Source organism: Palaemon carinicauda, chromosome 9 (genome assembly GCF_036898095.1).
Source record: "Palaemon carinicauda isolate YSFRI2023 chromosome 9, ASM3689809v2, whole genome shotgun sequence".
In the NCBI taxonomy this organism is placed as follows: Eukaryota; Metazoa; Arthropoda; class Malacostraca; order Decapoda; family Palaemonidae; genus Palaemon; species Palaemon carinicauda.
The window spans coordinates 123,604,448-123,625,181 of NC_090733.1; the positions used below are offsets into that span (position 1 = coordinate 123,604,448).

Consider the following 20,734-nt stretch of genomic DNA (forward strand, 5'->3'; position numbering starts at 1 on the left):
ATTGGTTTGGTGTTATCTTGCTTGAGAGTATAATCAGGCACACTATTCTATGTTTCCGTATTTGCTTTCCTCGCTGGGCTATATTCCTAATAATGATAATAGTAATAATAATAATAATAATAATTATAATAATAATAACAATAATAATCATGATGATGATTAATAATAATTAATAATAATTATTTATTAATAATTATAAATAATTATTATTAATTATTATTATTATTATAAATAATAATAATAACAATAATAATAATAATAATAATAATAAATAATCCCTAAACAGGCGAGATTCGCACAACTGCAAGACGGCTGGACCGCGAGAAGCAGTCGGAACATGTCCTGGAGGTATCCATCAGCGACGGAGAGGACCCGACCACCGCCCTGTCCTCCACCGCTTTCGTCACGGTCAACGTGCAAGACGAGAACGACAACAAACCCACGTTCCTCGAACGATACTACAAGTTCGCCGTTCCCGTCGTCAAGCGGAGGGAAGCAGCTGGGGAATATGTCGAAGACATGGCTATTGGTCAGGTAAGGCTGGTTCTCATGTCCATGTCCTTTCATGAGATTTCGCCAGTAAATTTGCATGCGTTTTTTCCTCACATGATTTAAACTGCTTGGACATAAATTGAGGCTAAAATATTTTTTATATATAATGCTATTGTATATAAAACGCAGCTCAGTGAATATTATGCAAGAATGATTGAATTTAATTGTACATATGCTTGTATTGCATATGCAGCTCGTTGCAGTGCAGATCAAGAGATTTGAATAAAAGCTCTGTGAATAACTTTCTCTTTTACCATCGCTAACAAAATTACTTTTGAATACTTTTAGCATGTGTGATTTATATAATTTACATATATACTTCAGCTGTCTGGAGTATTATAATATAAGTAGCCTTTTGTTGCGTGTCTTCAACCATTATTTTTTTTTTCTTTGTTGCTGGTGTTTTTTGTAGTTTGGTCTTTGTGATTTTTTGGGAGTGATTTCACTGTAAATGGTGTACCTTGATTTGTAAATTTTCATTTGTTTCTATCTTAGCCCCTGTCATATGTTGACGTCATCTAGACATTAGGAAAGGAGTATATAGCTGATAACTTTCGTATATAGTCTTTATAGATACACCCCTTACATTTGATACATGATACATCTTTAAATACGTATATTTTTCTGTATTGAGTCATTCGCTGACTTGAATAAAAAAAAAATACTGTCATTGCCTCATTCATTGATCAGACCTTGTGCTGAAAGCTTCCACAACATATACACTCACAGGTAGCCCATCAACAACACTCAGGCACACACTGCACCCTTCACCCGACTATAGGCACTCGAGCTCATTCTTCCTTAATATTGTAGCCTCTTTCCCACTTTCTGTCTAGCCCTGTCTAGACCATCCTCTCATCCCACCCCTGTCTAGGCCTTCCCCTCATCCCACCCCTGTCTAGGCCTTCCCCTCTTCCCACCCCTTCTAAACCTTCCTCTCTTCCTACCTCTTCTAGGCCTTCCTCTCTTCCCACCCCTTCTAGGCCTTCCTTTCTTTCTACCTCTTCTAGGCCTTCCTCTCTTTCCACCCCTTCTAGGCCTTCCTCTCTTTCCACCCCTGTGTAGGCCTTCCTCTCTTCCCACCCCTGTCCAGGCCTTCCTCTCTTCCCACCCCTGTCTAGGCCTTCCTCTCTTCCCACCCCTTCTAGGCCTTCCTCTCTTCCTACCTCTTTTAGGCCTTCCTCTCTTCCTACCTCTTCTAGGCCTTCCTCTTTTCCCACCCCTTCTAGGCCTTCCTCTCTTCCCACCCCTGTCTAGGCCTTCCTCTCTTCCCACCCCTTCTAGGCCTTCCTCTCTTTCCACCCCTGTGTAGGCCTTCCTCTCTTCCCACCCCTGTCCAGGCCTTCCTCTCTTCCCACCCCTGTCTAGGCCTTCCTCTCTTCCCACCCCTTCTAGGCCTTCCTCTCTTTCCACCCCTGTGTAGGCCTTCCTCTCTTCCCACCCCTGTGCAGGCCTTCCTCTCTTCCCACCCCTTCTAGGCCTTCCTCTCTTCCTACCTCTTCTAGGCCTTCCTCTCTTCCCACCCCTTTTAGGCCTTCCTCTCTTCCTACCTCTACTAGGCCTTCCTCTCTTCCCACCCCTTCTAGGCCTTCCTCTCTTCCTACCTCTTTTAGGCCTTCCTCTCTTCCTACCTCTTTTAGGCCTTCCTCTCTTCCTACCTCTTCTAGGCCTTCCTCTTTTCCCACCCCTTCTAGGCCTTCCTCTCTCCTTACCTCTTCTAGGCCTTCCTCTCTTCCCACCCCTTCTAGGCCTTCCTCTCTCCTTACCTCTTCTAGGCCTTCCTCTCTTCCCACCCCTTCTAGGCCTTCCTCTCTTCCCACCCCTGTCTAGGCCTTCCTCTCTTCCCACCCCTGTCTAGGCCTTCCCCTCTCCCCATCCCTGTCTAGGCCTTCCTCTCTTCCCCTCTCCCCATCCCTGTCTAGGCCTTCCTCTCTTCCCACCCCTATCTAGGCCTTCCTCTCTTCCCACCCCTATCTAGGCCTTCCTCTCTTCCCACTCCTTCTTGGCTTTCCTCTCTTCCCACCCCTGTCAAGGCCTTCCTCTCTTCCCACCCCTGTCAAGGCCTTCCTCTCTTCCCACCCCTGTCTAGGCCTTCCCCTCTCCCCACTCCTGTCTAGGCCTTCCCCTCTCCCCATCCCTGTCTAGGCCTTCCTCTCTTCCCCTCTCCCCATCCCTGTCTAGGCCTTCCTCTCTTCCCACCCCTATCTAGGCCTTCCTCTCTTCCCACCCCTATCTAGGCCTTCCTCTCTTCCCACTCCTTCTTGGCTTTCCTCTCTTCCCACCCCTGTCAAGGCCTTCCTCTCTTCCCACCCCTGTCAAGGCCTTCCCCTCTTCCCACCCCTGTCCAGACCTTCCCCTCTCCCCACCCCTGTCTAGGCCTTCCTCTCTTCCCCTCTCCCCATCCCTGTCTAGGCCTTCCTCTCTTCCCACCCCTATCTAGGCCTTCCTCTCTTCCCACCCCTATCTAGGCCTTCCTCTCTTCCCACTCCTTCTTGGCTTTCCTCTCTTCCCACCCCTGTCAAGGCCTTCCTCTCTTCCCACCCCTGTCTAGGCCTTCCCCTCTTCCCACCCCTGTCCAGACCTTCCCCTCTCCCCACCCCTGTCCAGGCCTTCCCCTCTCCCCACCCCTGTCTAGGCCTTCCTCTCTTCCCCTCTCCTCATTCCTGTCTAGGCTTTCCTCTCTTCCCCTCTCCCCATCCCTGTCTAGGCTTTCCTCTCTTCCCACTCCTCCTTGGCTTTCCTCTCTTCCCATCCCTGTCTAGGCCTTCCTCTCTTCCCACCCCTAACACCTCAACATCGCCATTTATTCTTTCCACATGACTAGACTATCTCAAATGCTTTGATCTCTATACTTTCATGTATGCTAAGATTTTTCCTGCTTTCAGTTTTCGTATTTTTAATTCTCCTTTTGTCACATATGCCAAGCAAACATATCATCTGTTTCAGCCTTCTTTTCTTTCAGTTGCTTTCAACATTTACACCTTACCTCCATGAAGAACAGTTTGCTCAATAATCCCTTCTTACAATTCCCCACCTCAGCTTCCATAGAGTCGCAGTTTTGGGACACTCCTTAAGATGCTCCAAGTCTTTTCTCAGTCTTTTGCTTACGCAGACACTGCTACTCTTCGCTTAACCTATTTTGTGGCACTTCTCTTGTTATCATCTTTATATTTATTCCCAAATGTCCATACATAACAACCCGGACACTCATTACTTCAGAATCTTGTCCCTTATCCAACCATTCAGTTACACTTTCACCATTGTACCATATCAGCTTGCTTTTTATCCTGTCAACACCTGCTGCTTTTTTCTATCTCTAGATTACCCTTCTTGCATATAATACTCAGCAGTCACTTCCACGAACATTATAAAAGCACGTTTACATCGTTCATCTTGTATTTTGTCCATTTTCTCTTCATATGTTCTTTTCATCCTGTTCAAACTCACTTGTCTGAATAACATTTACAGCCACATTTTAACCCATGTCGTCCTCATCTCAAACTTGTTACTCTTTGTAAACAATATATTTTTAACATTTCCTTCCCTTTCAAAACACACTCATTTACTCCATAATGCCATCTCTTTGAATCAACTACCTATACTCTAAATACATCATTTATTTCCTGAGGTAATTACATTGTTAATTTTTCCACATACAGTATACTGCATATAGTTTTTAAAAAATGCTTGTCAGTTTTGTGGAATCCAAAAAATGTCCATAACCCTCCATCAATAGGAAGTCCAAGCATTGTCTCTACTTCATTTTAATCAGTTTTACTTAACTAAAGTATGAGTGTTATCTAGAAATGATTGATTGCCAACTTTGATAAATACTGTACAGTATGGAGTAGTGTACCAAGTTTAATTGCGTGTGTGTGTGTGTTTGAAAACCTTGGAAAGTATTTAGGCCAGGAGCAAAGGTATGGATTGAATCTGAAGCCAATACACAAAATTAGAGCAGTGCTATTATGAAATCAAAGTTTGAAAAAGTTAAAATTGGAATAAACGAAATTCCCAGTTTCAGAGAGGAAGAAGATTAAGAAACACATGTAATTGAACTTCTTAGATTAGCAAAAAAAGGCTAAAATATTATGAATATAATCACTAATGCATGCACACAGCTCCTGATTGATCAGTTCAATACATGGGCATGTCTCCTTATGGAATTCATGCTAATATGATTCTTAAAACAGATCAATCAGCAGTTAATGCACTGTGGCTACTTTTTTTATGTCTCTACTGTATATGCTATACCTCAGTTGCTAGTTATGCAGTGTTGACATTAACCCTACACTTGCATATAAGATTAAATCCACAATACCATTCATACATATGATGTGGTGCTATAGATAGAAACGCAATTGGTTGACATACTATCTCTTTTGTGACCAGATAAATGAACTACTTGTCATTTGTCTTCAACTGTCAAGCCTTCTAATTTTGCTTCCTGCTTTGACTAATTAACCCTACTAATAATAGCTAATCCCTATCCCTCCTAATCCCTCTTTGTGTGGCTGCGTAGAACTCCTCCTCGCCTGATGCTGATTACTTCCTCCCCTACAACAAGAACTTGAAAATGACCTATTTAGAAGAAGTGGAAGAGGAGGGTTCAGGCGGAGGCCCGTACTCCATGCAAGGCCTCCTCCCAAGGCCCAATCTGCTGGAGGTGGCGATGCAAGACCAACATCAAGCTCTGGATGATGAAGGGTTGGTGGAGGAGGAGGAGGTGGACTTGGATTTTAAACCAATATGTAGGGTAAGAAGGTTGTTGGGGTTGGGTTCTACTGTAGGTAATCTTTTAATTCATGGTTGTAGTCTTTTGTTTTGTAGATAAATTCCTCTCTTGATTACTGTACTTCATCCTCCAGTAGAATACAGTATTGTTTGGGATATCTTCTTTCCAGTGGATAATTTTGGGTTAGTTTTAAGTCAAGCCTCTCAGTAAACCATTCCAGGCTGTATGTCAATCTGTATCTTTAAATGTCTGTTGGGCGATTTGTCAGTGATTTCTTTTGTGTACAGTTTGTCTAACTCATTGTAGAGCAGCATGAAAATAATTTAGAAAGTCTTATGAATTTTCATTACTTGGACGGACTCCTATTTCAGGTAATCGCAGTTGACGAAGATGAGGATGACAATGGGGATGTGAGTTATAGCATCGAGAACAACAAGTGGCATGGTGCTTTTAAAATCCACCCCAAGACAGGTGTGATATCAGCCAAGGCAGGGTTGGATCCTAATGAAGAATATGAATTTGAGGTAATTTTGCTATACTGTACTGTATTTCATAAAGGTTTTGAAATTTACTTAAAATATCTTTTATCATAGAACCCAAATTGAATATTTTGTTTGCTTTCCTTTTATATTGAACAGGGTTTATATAATTTTTACTTAACCCTTTGAGTGTCATTTGTCATAATTTATATCTGCTATTTCTGTTCCCTTTAGCGCCATTTGATGTAATTTTCGTCCTGTAATTACCATTTTTTTTCTCTTTGGCATTTGAAAATTGTACAAAATACTGTATATATAGTAGTATTATACATTAATGGAAAGAAAATTCATTTGACTATATGATTTTAACTGTTGTAAAGTCCTATTTTATTTAGCATTTTTGCTAAGGTAAGTTCGGTAAAATGTCTCAAAGTACAGTAGGGGGGTTGGGGTTGGCTGAGGCTCCAGTGCCAAATGTTTTGTTGAAGGGTTGGCACTCAAAGGGTTAATAACTTATCAAAGTACAGTACGGTACTGTATGTATTACTGTATCATCATGTTTTCAGGAAGGAATACTTTAGCATAGTTAAATATTAATGTTTACTCATCTGTTGTATGTAAATAGGTGCAAGCGATTGATAACGGACGACCCAGGCAAGCTTCTTCATGTTTTGTGTCAATAAACATGGTGTCAGTCCCAGAAACTTCTGAACATGCCCCAGTCATACTTAAAGATCCTGACGTACGTGTAACAGTTTTAGAGAGCGACCCCATTGGTCATCATGTCAAACTCATTGAGGCTCGTGATGAGGATCAAGATGAAAGGCTATGGTTTGACATTACAGGTAAGTTATTTTTTGTACATCTTTCATTAGGAAAATTTCCATGTATAGTTATAGGTATCTCAGTCTGTTAGCCATTTCATTATGAATTGCCAGGTCATGTTAAATGCAAGGTTATGCTCTGCATTGCAATGAGCTCAACTTTCTAGTATCGAATGAAATTTTCAACATATATTGTAAATTATTGATTAAAAAAGTTTATTTCATTGACATACAAACAATATTTTCACAGGATATATTTTGGTAAGGGAGTAGAGCAAGAAATTTGATACTATACTATTTTCCCAGTGGTGTTTATAAGCTCTGTTTTTTTTTAATACTTTTGAATGTTGTGTATATTCTTGATCTCTTCATTATATTGAGAACTTACCAATTTAGATCTGGAAGAGAGGTGTTTATAACATCTACTTTTTTATATGTAAATGGAATTACATAATGCTTCAGGAGGATGTAAATCACTCATTTTGGCCAAAAACAAATTATTGGCATTGTATTATCAATTGGTAATACTTTACAGTGTATACTACATTTCACTTTTGATGGTAGAAAACAAAAATTATATGTTGGCCGAGTGTAACTAGTTTTCTATCATTGTTGTATTTTGAATTATTACGTATGGAAAGATCAGTATTTTTTCAATGTATTTTTTTTTATTTTAGTAGTGATTTAAGTTAGTGTAGCTGTTCCTATAATGTTTTTATCTTATTTTCTAGGGATGGTAATTTCCTGTAGTAGGGATAATGAAGCTTTAAAATTGTATATACAGTAATATCAAGGTACATTGTAATATATGATGAAGACTGATTAAGATATACAGCTGATGAAATTTTTCACTCCTGTTAAAGAAAAAAAAATGTAACAAACATAATTCTGTTTTAGTATCGAGTCAAATTTACTTTTCAAAACTTCAGTTCCCATTTTAGTGAATAAGGTAGCAAATCCAAATTCAAGAAGAAGAATGAAGAAAATTATCATTTCTTTAGTAATTGAGATTTAGTAGTTGATTTTGGTGTTTTGAGCCACATTCATAACACAAGTCTTTGGGGGTTAATATGCTGTGTGGCCTTCAAGGACTTTCCTGTAAAAGGCTAGAACTGGGAATTAAATATAGTATAAATTACTAAAGAATTATTGTCTCCCCTGTTCCAAGGATAGTGTTTCTATGTGCTAAGCACATACTCGGTGGGTATAAGGGAGACCCACTCGTCGTAGCACCTCCAGTGATGAAATCATCTGGTAATCAGTAATATAAAATGATTGAGAACCAATATTAATCTGGAGACAATGCTACTTGCAAACTATCTTGCGCCAAGCCTCCACCTTTGTTCCTTTTGCCAAGCTGTCATGACACCTTAATTTCAGGATGCTTCAGTTATTGCTAGATAGTTAAAGCATTGATATGCTTTCACTGTGGTGATTTGCCCAAGGCTCTACCATTCTACCCACTCTCTCCTCATTTCCTCATTCCAACCTAAGGACCTGGTGGTGGCTGGACCATTTGGTTTTTGTGAGAAATGGTAAACTCAAATGGTGTTATCTTCTAATCTGTTTTTTTGGATTTGGTGATGAGGGAGTGGGAGACAATGGAGGTGGCAGCTTCTATGGATTTTAAGATGGAGGACCTAGTAGGGAACCTTGGCATCTGGTACGGATGTATTTATCATTTGACCTGAATCAAACACTTTCGATGGAGGAGTTACCTAGTTGCGGCAAAAGAATTCTCAGGCCATGGACTGCACCATTGTCCCTATCCAGGTCAGCCCCCTTGGTCCCCTCCTCGATATTCATGATCCTTCATACAAATGTAGTCAGATCAGGTAGGTCATTCAGAGGAGACCTATGAGTTTGGGAGATGGTCTCAGTTCACAGCATTTCACATGAGTCTTTTGAATCTGATGGCGACTTTTCTGATATTGAAGATTTAATCCAAGAAGGAACTTATCATGTCAAGTTTTTAATGGCCAACCAGGAGGCAGTTTGTTTCTGAAGAGCTTGATTCTGCCTGAGAATTTTCAATGCAGTTATTTTTCCTATTATGAAGTTCCTTCAAGAGAGGGATCTTTTCAACCCTTCCTTCTTTTTAGCTCTCTCCATGGAGGAACAGATGCCCCATCAAAACAGTCTGCTCTTGAAATAGAATGAATCTTGGATCAGGGCTTTTATCAAAAGATCCTAAAGACTATTCCAGATCTCCAACTAGACCTGACTGCAACGAAAGAGAACTGCAAGCTTCTAGTATATGGAACTCCAAATGTGGATTTTGAGGCAGTGGCAAGAGATGTGTTGAACCTGGACTGAAGCAGATGGTCCCCGATTTATCTGTTTCCCCCAGTTTTCATTTTGAGGCTTTGGGTATCCTTAAGGGTTTTTTAGGGGCAGCTGTGCTGTAGCTTCTCATTGGCCAAACCAGCCCTTGGTATCCACTGCTCCAGCGTTTCATATCGAGGCTACACCCTCTTCAGTTTGCACAGCTGTATTAAAGAGGAGGGAGGGGAACATCTTTGCTTCCTCCTTTCTAACCCAGGATCTTCATGTCTGAATTTTCTCTTCCACATGTATGGTAGGGAATTTTCAGCTTGCTACTCATATATGATGGACTGTAAGTGTAAGAAATTTTCTTCCACTAGACAATAGCCGTCAGTGTGGAAGGCATGGATAGTGTTCTTGAGGGATAGCTCTCCTTGTTAGATAACCCTCGACCTTTAGGCTTCCTTTCTGATCCACCTCTTTGAGATTGGAAGCTTAAGCCATCAAGTTTTGTCTTAAATCTGGATGAATAGAAAACATCAAATTGGCTATTGATGTGGATTCAAATTCAAACCTGTTTTCACATAATTAATCAGTGTTTTGCTTCACAATGACCCTCTCCACCAACCCCTTAAGTGTCCTGGTTTCTTAATAGTGTGAGTTTCCGTTAAAATTACTGTACAGTAGGTATAGAAATTCCTTCATTTCCCTCAAATTTACTCAAGAAAACTAATTTTTATTTTACTAGCTTTAGGAGCAAGAGTCGGTGAGCTTATAGCATTACAGAGAGATCAGGAGTTTTATCACCATCATTCTTATCAGTCTCATAATTTTGACTCCAGGTCTTCTGTATAGTAAAAAATGAAATGCCTCTTCTGAGGCCCTCTTTATATTACAACCTTATGGTTGGGGGATGGTAATATCTGTCCAGTTTCTACCCTGAAATTATACCTGCAGAGATCCTCATGCACAGAAGGTAGTCTGTTTCAAATACACAGACCAGCAATTCCCCTGTAACAGAGGCTCTTTGTATTCTAAGAATCACCTTTACCAAGAAAGCAATATTTCTATGGTAATTTTTTGTTGTACAATGTATTGCATTCCCTGTTCTAGCCTTTTACTGGAAAATCTTTTGACCACACAGCATCTCCCCAAAAATAGCTTCTTTCTGCATCAAAACCCATTAATGATGAAACTTGCTGAGTTGGTGTAAAGGGGAAGAAGTAGAAAAGGTAGACGGAAGTAATAGAGTATTGCTTTTGAAATTTAAAACATTATATTTTGCAGGTGGAAATGAGGAGTACATGTTTACAATTGGACGAGATACGGGAAGTATCATGGTTGCTGGCTATTTGGATGCTGAGAAAACATCTTCGTATAATCTTACCATTTCTGTCACTGATGGTGTTCATGTTTCTACAAGCCAGGTATGTTTAACATTAATTTTTGCCTTTTTAGTGGTATTAATTAGATACTGTACTTGAAAGATCACATACTGTAGAGTATAATGATGTTTTGTTTATTTCCTTTCTTTCTTAAGAAAACATGTTACTGTATTCTAAATACATTTATGTATGTTTTGTCTTTACAGCTCATTGTAACTGTATTAGATGTAAATGATAATCGACCAGCCTTCTCTGAGCCTACCTATGAAGTTGAGGTGGGAGAGAACACTGCTCCAGGCACCACAGTCTTTACACTCACAGCATCTGATCCTGATTCCGATCAGCATTTGACATTCACTCTTATAAATTCCGCTCACATTGCATCGTTTGCTAAATTTCGTGTGAACCCAGTGAGCGGTGATATTGTCCTTTATGAACCGTTAGATAGGTAAGTTTTATAACCTAAGAAATCATATGCTGAAAAACAATCTACTTTCCAAGTTCTATATTGATGTGCACTGTTATTAGAATTTTGGTTCCTTTCAAAGTACTGTGTTGTTTATGATGGTTGAGTTTATTAGAGATGTACTGTAGACTATGATAGTTCATTTTAGCAGTGTAGATATGTTTACATCAATATGTCAATATTTGTCATCTCACAGACTTATACATTATATTTTTTAATAAATGATTACAATATATCATCTTGGTTGTCTATGATTTTACTTTACTGATTACAAATTTTATATCAAAATTTTTCAGGGAAGTACAGGAGGAGCACATTATTACAGTTGGTGTTAAAGATCGAATAACTCCCACAAAAAGTGACTATGCTCGTGTAATAATCAAAGTACGTGATAGTAACGACCACGTTCCTCAGTTTTTGGCAACCCAATATAATGGCACGGTTACAGAGACCTCAGCAATTGGAACTTCAATAGTTAAAATCACAGCTGTTGATAGAGACAAAGGAGCAAATGGCCATATAATGTATTCTATAATATCTGGTATGTTTTAAAGAGTGACTTTCTCGGATTTACAGTAAAATAAACTCTAGTTTTTTCTGTATATGTGTACTGCTACTTTATTTTAGCATACTGTTCATATGATTGAATATTTCTAATAGAAACCTTTTGTACTACAGTACTTGTTTTTATGAAAATGTTTATGTTGAACTCGCCACTCATTTCATAGTAAATTGAATGAAAATTTTCAGGTAATATCGGTGGAGTTTTCCGCTTGGATCCAGTAACTGGCATAATATCACTAGCAAGATCAGTTGATAGACAAGAAATGCCAGAATATTGGCTGGCTGTGAGGGGAAGTGATAATGGATCACCTCCTCGTCATTCTAATGTCAATGTCAACATTCATGTCAAGATTGCTCATGGTGCTCCTCCCAGGTAAAATCATATGTAATGTTTTATTTTTTCTATTCAGTTTTATGTGTTATGTATTTTCTACTTGAGAGTTATGATTACTTAATTTTCTTGATTATTACTATTTAAATGGTATTGATATACAGTATAACACTGAATTAAAGAAGTCATGTTCATGTGTAACATTATCGACATACTGTATATAATACAATTGGTGGGAGTACACTTTTTTCATGAAGTTTTTTTTATTGTGTAGCGTTGCTGTTGAATAACACACTTGTATCTTTTGCATTAGGTTTTTGAAGAAAGAATATGTCTTTGAAGTAAGCGAAGCTTCGCGGGTCGGAGATTACATTGGTATGCTTGAAGTTGAAAGTAGGCTGGGTGTTACCTTCTCCTTTGTTGGAGAACTAAGAAGAATACCATTTGTGATTAACCCAGCATCAGGAATGGTGTCATTGGATATGCCAGTTGATTTTGAAAAAGTTCAGTCATATAATTTCACTGTGATTGCATCATCAATGGTAAGTCAGATAGTTTGATTGTAAGTTCAGTACAGCTGATTTTTCATAACATTATTATTATCATTACAGTATTGTTATTATTATTAGATAGTTTATCCAGACCCCTGATATAAATTCTTAACTCTTGCAAAGCTGCCCTGAAGGTTTGTTAATGCTTCTAACTGTTACTTGTTGATATTTATGAAAACCATCCAAGATTAGGGAAAATTTGTTTGATAATCATAATGTAAAAATTCACAATTGTAACAATTCTTAATGAAAAAAAAAAATTAAGTAGATTTCTTGACATACACTAGATTAGAATCCTTATTGTCGTATGTCGCTTAAAGAAGTTAAAATGTGTCATGACTAAAGAATTATAGAACTTAGTTAAAAAGTAAATATAGCTCAGGGTACATAATGACCTAAAATAGTCTTGTTATTGAATTATTTTCTAGTTTGTATGTGTGTGTTTTTCCACAGATATAGCTATCGTTTTTAACTTGGTATAGAGTAAATTGGTGATTCATTTGCTCTACTCATAGTATAGTACTATGATGATTGTTTTACTGTAGAATGAAGTTGGTTTCTTTGCAAATATCAAAACAAAATATTTAAGCATGAGGGGACGTGAAATTTGGAATGATTTAACTGAATGAAAGTACTGTATAGGTTTTTTAATATTTATTGATGATAGTTGTACCAGGCTTATATTCTGCTCCTCTTTTTCTTACTGCTGTTATTTTTCTTACAGAATGGCAAAGAAGCAACTGCTCAGTTGATAATTAACATCCGAGATGAGAACGACAATGCTCCATTCTTCACTCAGAACACCTACAGTGGCCATATATCGGAAGCTGCTTCTATCAACTCTGTTGTGTTGATGGAGAATAATTCTCCATTAGTGATTACAGCTAGAGATAAAGATTCAGATCAAAATGCAAATTTAATGTTCACTATCATTGAAGAAGAAGCAAGGATGTATTTTGCCATTGATTCATCAACAGGTAAGTTACCTATTTGTATGTAAAATTTATGACAGATTGCAAAATGAAAATCTTTAAATGAAAGATTATGAAATTGATGATTTGCACTGTTCGGTTAACCGATGATTTCATAAGAAACATTCAATGAAACAAAATTGATTGCAAAATTATTAACTAACGCTATAATTTATCTTTCTTTAACAGGTGCTATACGAACAACAGGGTCCTTGGATCATGAGGTTATTGCACAAGTTACATTTAGTGTTCAGGTTCATGACAGTGGCCAGCCAAGACTATCAGCATCAACAACTGCAACAGTCACTATTACAATAACGGACATTAATGATGTTCCACCACGCTTCCTATTACAAGAATATAATGCTACCTTACTAACACCTACATTCAAGTAAGTGATACTCTAAATTACTGAGATTTTTGAATGGCTATGATGATAATCTTGAATTTTAGTTAAATTGAATAAAATACGAAATTTTATTTTGAATGTTGCTCGTGAGATCCACATGATTATTCCACTTCCCTTCTGTATACAAGTGATATGCCTAAAGTATCAAACATTATTTTTTTTACAGGACTCAGTTTTTTTTATATCATGCTCTAAAGTTCTTAGTTTTTTGAGATTTTGAAATGAAAAGGAAATCTTAATCATAAAGCTCTTTCAAGACTTTATAGAAATATTAAAAATCTACAGCTTATTTAACATCTGTTAAATGATATGTAGGACTCTCTTTTAATAAAAATAAAACATTTGTGTTTTCTTGTCTATCTACGGATGTGTTGCTCATGTTAAAGCCTATTCATATACTATTTGACTTTTCCATTTTGCAAAATGTAACCTCAAATTTTACATTTCCAGGGATGTAACTGTCGTGCAGTTGAATGCCACTGACCTAGATTTTGGAGGCAAAGCTAATCTGGAGTATGAAATAGCAGATGGAAATAGAGATGGAAAATTTAAAATAAATTCAAGAACTGGTCTCATCACTGTAAACCAGTCAGAAAATCTTGTTGGGAGTTATCATCTAAAGGTATGTAGTCAGTGTTACATATTTATAATTGTGCTATTTGATTATGTTGTATTAGTTTTAAGTACGATGTCAAATATTTTTATTTATTCTAGTTTTCTGACAATATTATTCAATTAATACCTGTTTATATGATTAGGAACCCTGTTTACTCTTCTACTTCATATTTTCCCCCGTCTCTAAAATAAGGAATCCTAAAATCTCATTTGCATCAGAAATATTTTATTTCCTTGAACTTTGCGACAGTTCATTCTCATTGTTGACAGTCGGGTGAATCCTTTTAGGAAACCACACCCATGAGCCTTTATCTTTTTCCTTTGTTATTCTTCCTCATTTTAAACATTGACTAGATAAAAACCCATGAATGACAGGGATCAACACATGATTGAGTCACCCTATAAAGAGAAAGTATTGTTATTGACTTTGAAAAGTTTAAATACAGTTAAATGCAACTCATTCAAATCTGTTGTGGTTCTGATATTTCACAGGTAACAGTTAATGATGGCCAGTTTGCTTCAAGTGCTGCGGTGAACATCATTGTAGAAGGTATACCACGCACTGGCTTGAGGTTCAGTGAAGACAAATATTTCGCTGCAGTGGAAGAAAACAGCACAAGTTTGGATAAAGTCTCTATGGTCCATGTACTTGGTAGCGAACTTAATGAACATCTTCGTTTTAGCATTCTCAATCCAACAGATATGTTTACAATTGGAGAAACCTCCGGAGTCATACAGACAACAGGCAAACCATTTGACCGTGAAACTAAGGACAATTACTTACTGGTTATAGAAGTCCGAAGCTCGGTTACATCATCACCACCTAGAGTTGCTCACGTACAGATGCATGTTGTGGTGACAGATAAGAATGACAATGCTCCTATATTTGTTAACACTCCCTACTATGGTGTAATATCTGTTGATGCCAGGAAGAATCAAGTTGTATTCAGGGTTCAGGCCACTGATTTTGATGCTGACGAAAATAGTGATGTTCGCTATGAATTACAACGTGGAAATGGGGATCTTTTTAGTGTCAGCCGATCTACTGGAGAGATACATTTGAAGCAGTCTCTAGAAGGAATGAGGAGTGAATATGAACTTATTGTAAATGCTTATGATGGAGGTATGACTTGTTTATTTTCACCATTAGGTGTTTAATATTGGATTTTTATCAAATACATTGTTTAAGATGGAATTTTACTTAGCCAGTAATTCTCCTTGACTATATCATTACCCAAGTCAATGTTGATTTTAAATACATATATCACAATTCAATAGTCATAGTTGTGGATCTAAAGGTGTTTTTTTAATTTATGGACCCCTCTTATTGGATAACTGTCCTTTTGAAAATTATACCTTATTGTTGAATAATGTAACAAATAAGTTTAATGCATATCATTAGCTTTCCCTTCAGTAATTTGGTCCCTGTAAATAGTCAGTCTCTTATATTTCAAAGATTTAAATTGGAATGTGTTTCAGGTCACATCAATACTCATCATATTCCCTATTTTTTTTTTCTCTTGTTGTATATTCTTATTTATTGTGGAATATTGATTAAAAGTAAATGATTCGTGAGAAATTTTTCTCATCTTATCTGTGATTGAAACTAAATGGACTGATATTGAAACAAAAACTGACAGTATCTGAACTTAGTCATTATTTTCTCGCTCAGTTTGTGCTGTTTTCATTTTGATATAAAATTACTCCATTTCTCCCTCCTTTTACTTTGGTATACTGTATGCCCTTGTTTACTTGGACCCCCTCCCCTTTCACAAAATACCTTAGACTGGGGTATGTGCAATGCACCACATTCTGAATTATAATATTTTTATTAATTGGAGGTCTTAATTGTTATATAGTTTTTCAAATTTGATTTACTCTTAGTTTTGTACAGTTATGTGAAGTGTGAAGTCTAAGAATGAATTTATTATACTGTAATTGATTGTTATTTTTAATTTCTAGGAACCCCTCAACTATCTTCTCAAGTCCCAGTCAGATTGAAAGTCGTCGATAGATCACAGCCCATCTTTGACAGACAGTTCTATAGTGCAACAGTTGCTGAGAATGCTGAATCCCATACACCCATCGTGACTGTTACAGCCCATAGCCAGCTCAATAGGAAACTCATATACACCTTAGTTGGAGGCAATGAACACCAGACTTTTGCCATGGAACATGAGGAGGGTAGGATATCACACTTTTATAATAGATTATGGCTAGAGTATTGATCCTTTTCAAACTTTTAATTGAGGTGTAGTATGAAATCTATTTAGATCTATGAAGATTTCATTTAGAGCTAGAATTTTATCAAGTTAAGCATTATGTCCATATGTGCTTCAATGAACTTAACTGTTATCTTGAAATGGCACTTTAGAATTTTATGAAGTGAAGTTCTTTGACAGTGAACTAGTTTTTAGGGTGAGAAGGAGGATCGTAATCTTGTTATTACAGCTGGCCATCTATATTTATGCTGCACATTTAAATACTTTTTTTTCTCACTTAGCATGTGTTTTTTTTTATTCAATTTGGATTCATGATACCTTTTGTAATTACTTTATATTGTGACATCCATCTCTTGTGTCAGCATTGTATTCCTAGTGCTTTGATTATATGTTTACATAAGTTTAATACTGTACTTATATACAGTACCTGTACTTTTTAATTAATTGCATTTCATATCTTACTAGTCTCTTAAATACCCTAGTCATAGTATAAACTTTACGTTTATGAACTTCCAAATCATCATACAGTATAGAGTGAGTTTATGACTGTATAAGTTCTTGATTGTTATGCTTAGTTCATTGTTATGTAAAATTAGTTGATACTGTAGGATGGAAAATAATGACATTATAGATTAGAATAATCTATCATGTAACAAGTCACATAGTGAATCTTTGTTAAACAATTTGTGCTATTTATTTTACAGGCCTGATAAGAGTTTTAGATGACCTTGACTATGAGATGCGAAATGCATACCAGTTGACTGTCAGAGCTACGGACAGTTATTCTGGAAAATGGGCAGAGGTAGTAGTGTCGGTGCAAGTCATAGATGTCAATGACAATGCACCGACATTCCGTGAACATTTCTACAATATCAGTGTATCAGAAGCTACAGCTGTAGCAACTCCAATCCTAACTGTGACTACAACAGATGAAGATACTGGACCAAATGCTGGAGTCACCTATCGTCTTATAGGTCTGAATGGAAGTCTTCCTGAAAATTTCTATATGGAAGGAGATTCTGGTATCCTAATTTTGAAGCAGGGCCTTGATCGAGAAACCATTCCAGTTCACCACTTTTTAGTTCAGGCTATTGATAAAGGAACACCGCCTCTTTCATCTACAGCTCATATTTTCATTACAGGTAAAGCTTTTTTTCTAACTGTGGCATTAAGTTTTTCTTGTTTGTTTATTTATCATCCATGAATACACTGTTTCCTCAGAAATGATTTTGAAATATCAACTCATAGCATATTATTTATACAAATAATTCTGTTTTAATATATGAAAAAAGAATACAGGAGCATAATCATGGCGATTAGAAAGTAAGATTCCATTTATATGCTAGGTTTGATACATTGAAAGTGTCATGAAAAATAGTATTTTTGACAGAAGAGATATATGAAATTATTTAGAAATTAGAAATAGATAATGTTGCAGTCAATTTAAATATAACTTTTATCTTTGCCAGTGTTGGACATGAATGATAATCCTCCAGTATTTGAGCAAAAAGCACAGCGTTGTGTTGTTACCGAAGGTGCATCTCGAGGTCATTTTGTTACTCTTGTGTCTGCCTCCGATGAAGATATAAGCGATATTGATAAGCTAACTTATTCTGTTGTTGACGGGAATGAATTGCAAGCTTTTGCTATCAACTCTGCAACAGGTAAGTACTCATATTATTATCTAATTTTATAATGCTAACAGTATTATAAGCTCCTAATATTTTTTATGATATATATCAAATCCTGAATCCAATGAAATTTCATACTTCTTTTAGATTGCCAGTTTATTCTTATTTTTGAAATGCATTATTCATTAAGGAAAATACACATTTTTCCTCCAGGTGTGGTGACAGTTTGGAATAGTCAGAAGCTTCATGAAACTAATCAGCATGTTCTCAACATATCAGTAAGTGATGGAGTATTTACCGCATATACACGATTGGCAGTTTCAATTACTCCTGTAAATGGTCACTCCCCTACGTTCAAAGTTGCCCAGTATGATGCTCATATACCAGAAAATTCAGCATTAAAAACAATAGTCGCTCAAGTGTCTGCCAGAGATGTGGATTCTGGTCGCTATGGAGACGTCACATATCATTTTACTGGAGACAATGCCCTCAACTTTTTCAGAATCAATGAAAACACAGGTCAGTAATGAATACTATAGTTGTAATGTTATGATATTGAAAATAGGCTTGTTGCTTATTGTTTGCTTTATTTATTCATAGTTTGTTTTATTTCATAGTAGAAGTATTTCAAACCCTTGATAAAATTTAATTGATTTTTTCCCAATTTGTATATAGGTGATGTGTGGACCAATGAAGTATTCGATCGCGAAGAAAAAGCAGAGTATTCTTTCACTGTTATGGCTATGGATATTGGAGGACGGACAGGATTCACTACCCTTCATATTACTGTAGATGATAAGAATGACAACAAACCTACATTTATGCAGAAAGATTACAAGGCTATAATCAGGGCCAATGCAACAGCAGGGTCAAGTATTCTTAAGGTAAATTTGGTGCAATCTTCAATTAAAGAAGAAAAATTCCTGTTTACTTGACAAGAAATAAAATATGATTGATGTTTATTTCAAGTCATTTGAAATTTTGGGATATATGTTTACATGTATTTACTACTGTACATATATTTATAGGTATGTGCTGAGGATGCTGATGCTGGTGAGAATGGCACTGTCACTTATCATTTCCATGGCTCAACCTTGCCCGATATTAAAGCATCTTTCGATATAAATTCAACTACAGGAGAGATCATTCTGATGAAAAATGCCCAAGAATTAGGTATGGTAATATTCAGCTGGCATGTTTCTTACATTAGATATCTTTACTAATTAAATACAAAAGAGACTATTTTGCTGATCATCTTATTGTTGCCACAGATGGATGCATTCAAGATTAAACTGAAATTGGCATGATGCATATGGTACTCAGGGCATTTATATACTGGTGCTTCTGTTTGGTTACTAGTACTGTACAGTAGTAGAAATACTTTCAAGTTATAGCCTTTTATAAAGAGATATATTGAAACTTACTTCAGGTAATAACCATGCATTAGCTTTTTATATTTACAACGTTGTCTTTGAAAATTGATTGCCAAGTGTTGCAAAGTAAGTTTGATATTCTGAAGGTTAACTAAGGAATTGGGCTATTGTATATGGTAGATATGAGAGCTGATTAGGTGCAATATACAGTACAATAGTTAGTAAAGCTATGAAAAGAATTATTTTTCCTGAATAATTCTATATTTTCCTTAATTTTTATTAGTTGTATTTAAATTCTAGTATTTCCTTTTAAGGTATTACAGTTCTTGGATGTTTTTGTCTTAACTTTGCATTTGCTATTTTCCAGGCAATTCTGTGTTTGAATTTTTCATTGAGGGTAGAGATGGTGGCCAAAGAAGTCTTCATTCAGATGTAGCTGTATTATTGAGGGTGGTAGACGTCAATGTGAAGCTTCCTGAATTTTTGTCTCGCAAATATACTCTCACTGTTCCAGAAGATACTCCACCAGGTATGTTCTTTTGCATATTTTGATTATCAGAGGAATAGAATATCCAGTTGATTATGTCTGAATTTTATTGAATAAAATTAGCATTACTGTACTAATCATCAAAAGGTAAATCCAATTTTGGAAATGTATTCTGAATAAAAAAAATCTGATATTCATATGTATTTTAGGATAGGGATGTATTTTATAGAATTATGATAATTTGCATATAATTATGTACATTGGTATCTTGTTTATGTCTGCTAAACGTTGAAAACAGGTATCAGTTATTTGATATTTATTCTTTTGATGTTAAATTTATTTCACTATGATTTAACAAATAAGACAATTTAGTCTTTTAAAAGGTAATATTACTTAACATTAAAAAATGAGTTGAAATTTACTTTTGTTTAATACCACAATTTTTCCTTGGTTAGCTGCTGTTATGTACTTTATATATTTATTATGCGTTCATTTTAGGCACTCGAATTGGCTCTGTGGGTGCTCGTTTTGATGGAGAACTTGAGTACACAGTTGACTGGGGTGGCCAAGAAGTTACTCCTCCAGTGTCTGTTTCTCAGGAAGGAATATTAACATTAACATCAAGGTTGGATAGAGAAGAAGTTCAGCGTCTTTCCCTGATTGTCACTGCACTGCCAGTGGATGAACCAGAATTAGCAACAAGCACTAATGTTATAATAGAGGCAAGTTGTTTATATATATATATATATATATATATATCTATGTGTGTAATTTGCACACAGTTGAATAATGTGAATATTGACATACCATCCTTTTTAATGTGTAGACAGTAAGAGCAGGGAGGTATATCAGTGGAATTTAGCATTTTATCAAA

The 20,734-nt window shown here is 36.5% G+C and overlaps 1 protein-coding gene across 2 annotated transcripts in view; it reads left to right on the forward strand.

The window, feature by feature from the left end:
• The first annotated feature begins 375 nt into the window (after nucleotides 1–375).
• Nucleotides 376–20,734, forward strand: part of kug (kugelei) — a 56,960-nt gene continuing 36,601 nt past the window's right edge. The window contains exons 1-21 of one of the 2 annotated variants that reach the window (XM_068380367.1): nucleotides 376–534; nucleotides 5,075–5,308; nucleotides 5,659–5,811; nucleotides 6,392–6,611; nucleotides 10,143–10,282; nucleotides 10,447–10,688; nucleotides 11,003–11,247; nucleotides 11,457–11,643; nucleotides 11,915–12,143; nucleotides 12,877–13,129; nucleotides 13,313–13,514; nucleotides 13,983–14,154; nucleotides 14,640–15,270; nucleotides 16,110–16,331; nucleotides 17,074–17,511; nucleotides 17,839–18,033; nucleotides 18,214–18,519; nucleotides 18,676–18,884; nucleotides 19,029–19,173; nucleotides 19,741–19,902; nucleotides 20,359–20,582. In XM_068380367.1, the coding sequence (XP_068236468.1) occupies nucleotides 520–534; nucleotides 5,075–5,308; nucleotides 5,659–5,811; nucleotides 6,392–6,611; nucleotides 10,143–10,282; nucleotides 10,447–10,688; nucleotides 11,003–11,247; nucleotides 11,457–11,643; nucleotides 11,915–12,143; nucleotides 12,877–13,129; nucleotides 13,313–13,514; nucleotides 13,983–14,154; nucleotides 14,640–15,270; nucleotides 16,110–16,331; nucleotides 17,074–17,511; nucleotides 17,839–18,033; nucleotides 18,214–18,519; nucleotides 18,676–18,884; nucleotides 19,029–19,173; nucleotides 19,741–19,902; nucleotides 20,359–20,582 (4,824 nt within the window). In that variant the 5' untranslated portion in view covers nucleotides 376–519. The remainder of the gene's footprint in view (nucleotides 535–5,074; nucleotides 5,309–5,658; nucleotides 5,812–6,391; nucleotides 6,612–10,142; nucleotides 10,283–10,446; nucleotides 10,689–11,002; nucleotides 11,248–11,456; nucleotides 11,644–11,914; nucleotides 12,144–12,876; nucleotides 13,130–13,312; nucleotides 13,515–13,982; nucleotides 14,155–14,639; nucleotides 15,271–16,109; nucleotides 16,332–17,073; nucleotides 17,512–17,838; nucleotides 18,034–18,213; nucleotides 18,520–18,675; nucleotides 18,885–19,028; nucleotides 19,174–19,740; nucleotides 19,903–20,358; nucleotides 20,583–20,734) is intronic. The other variant, XM_068380368.1, reaches the window with a different exon arrangement.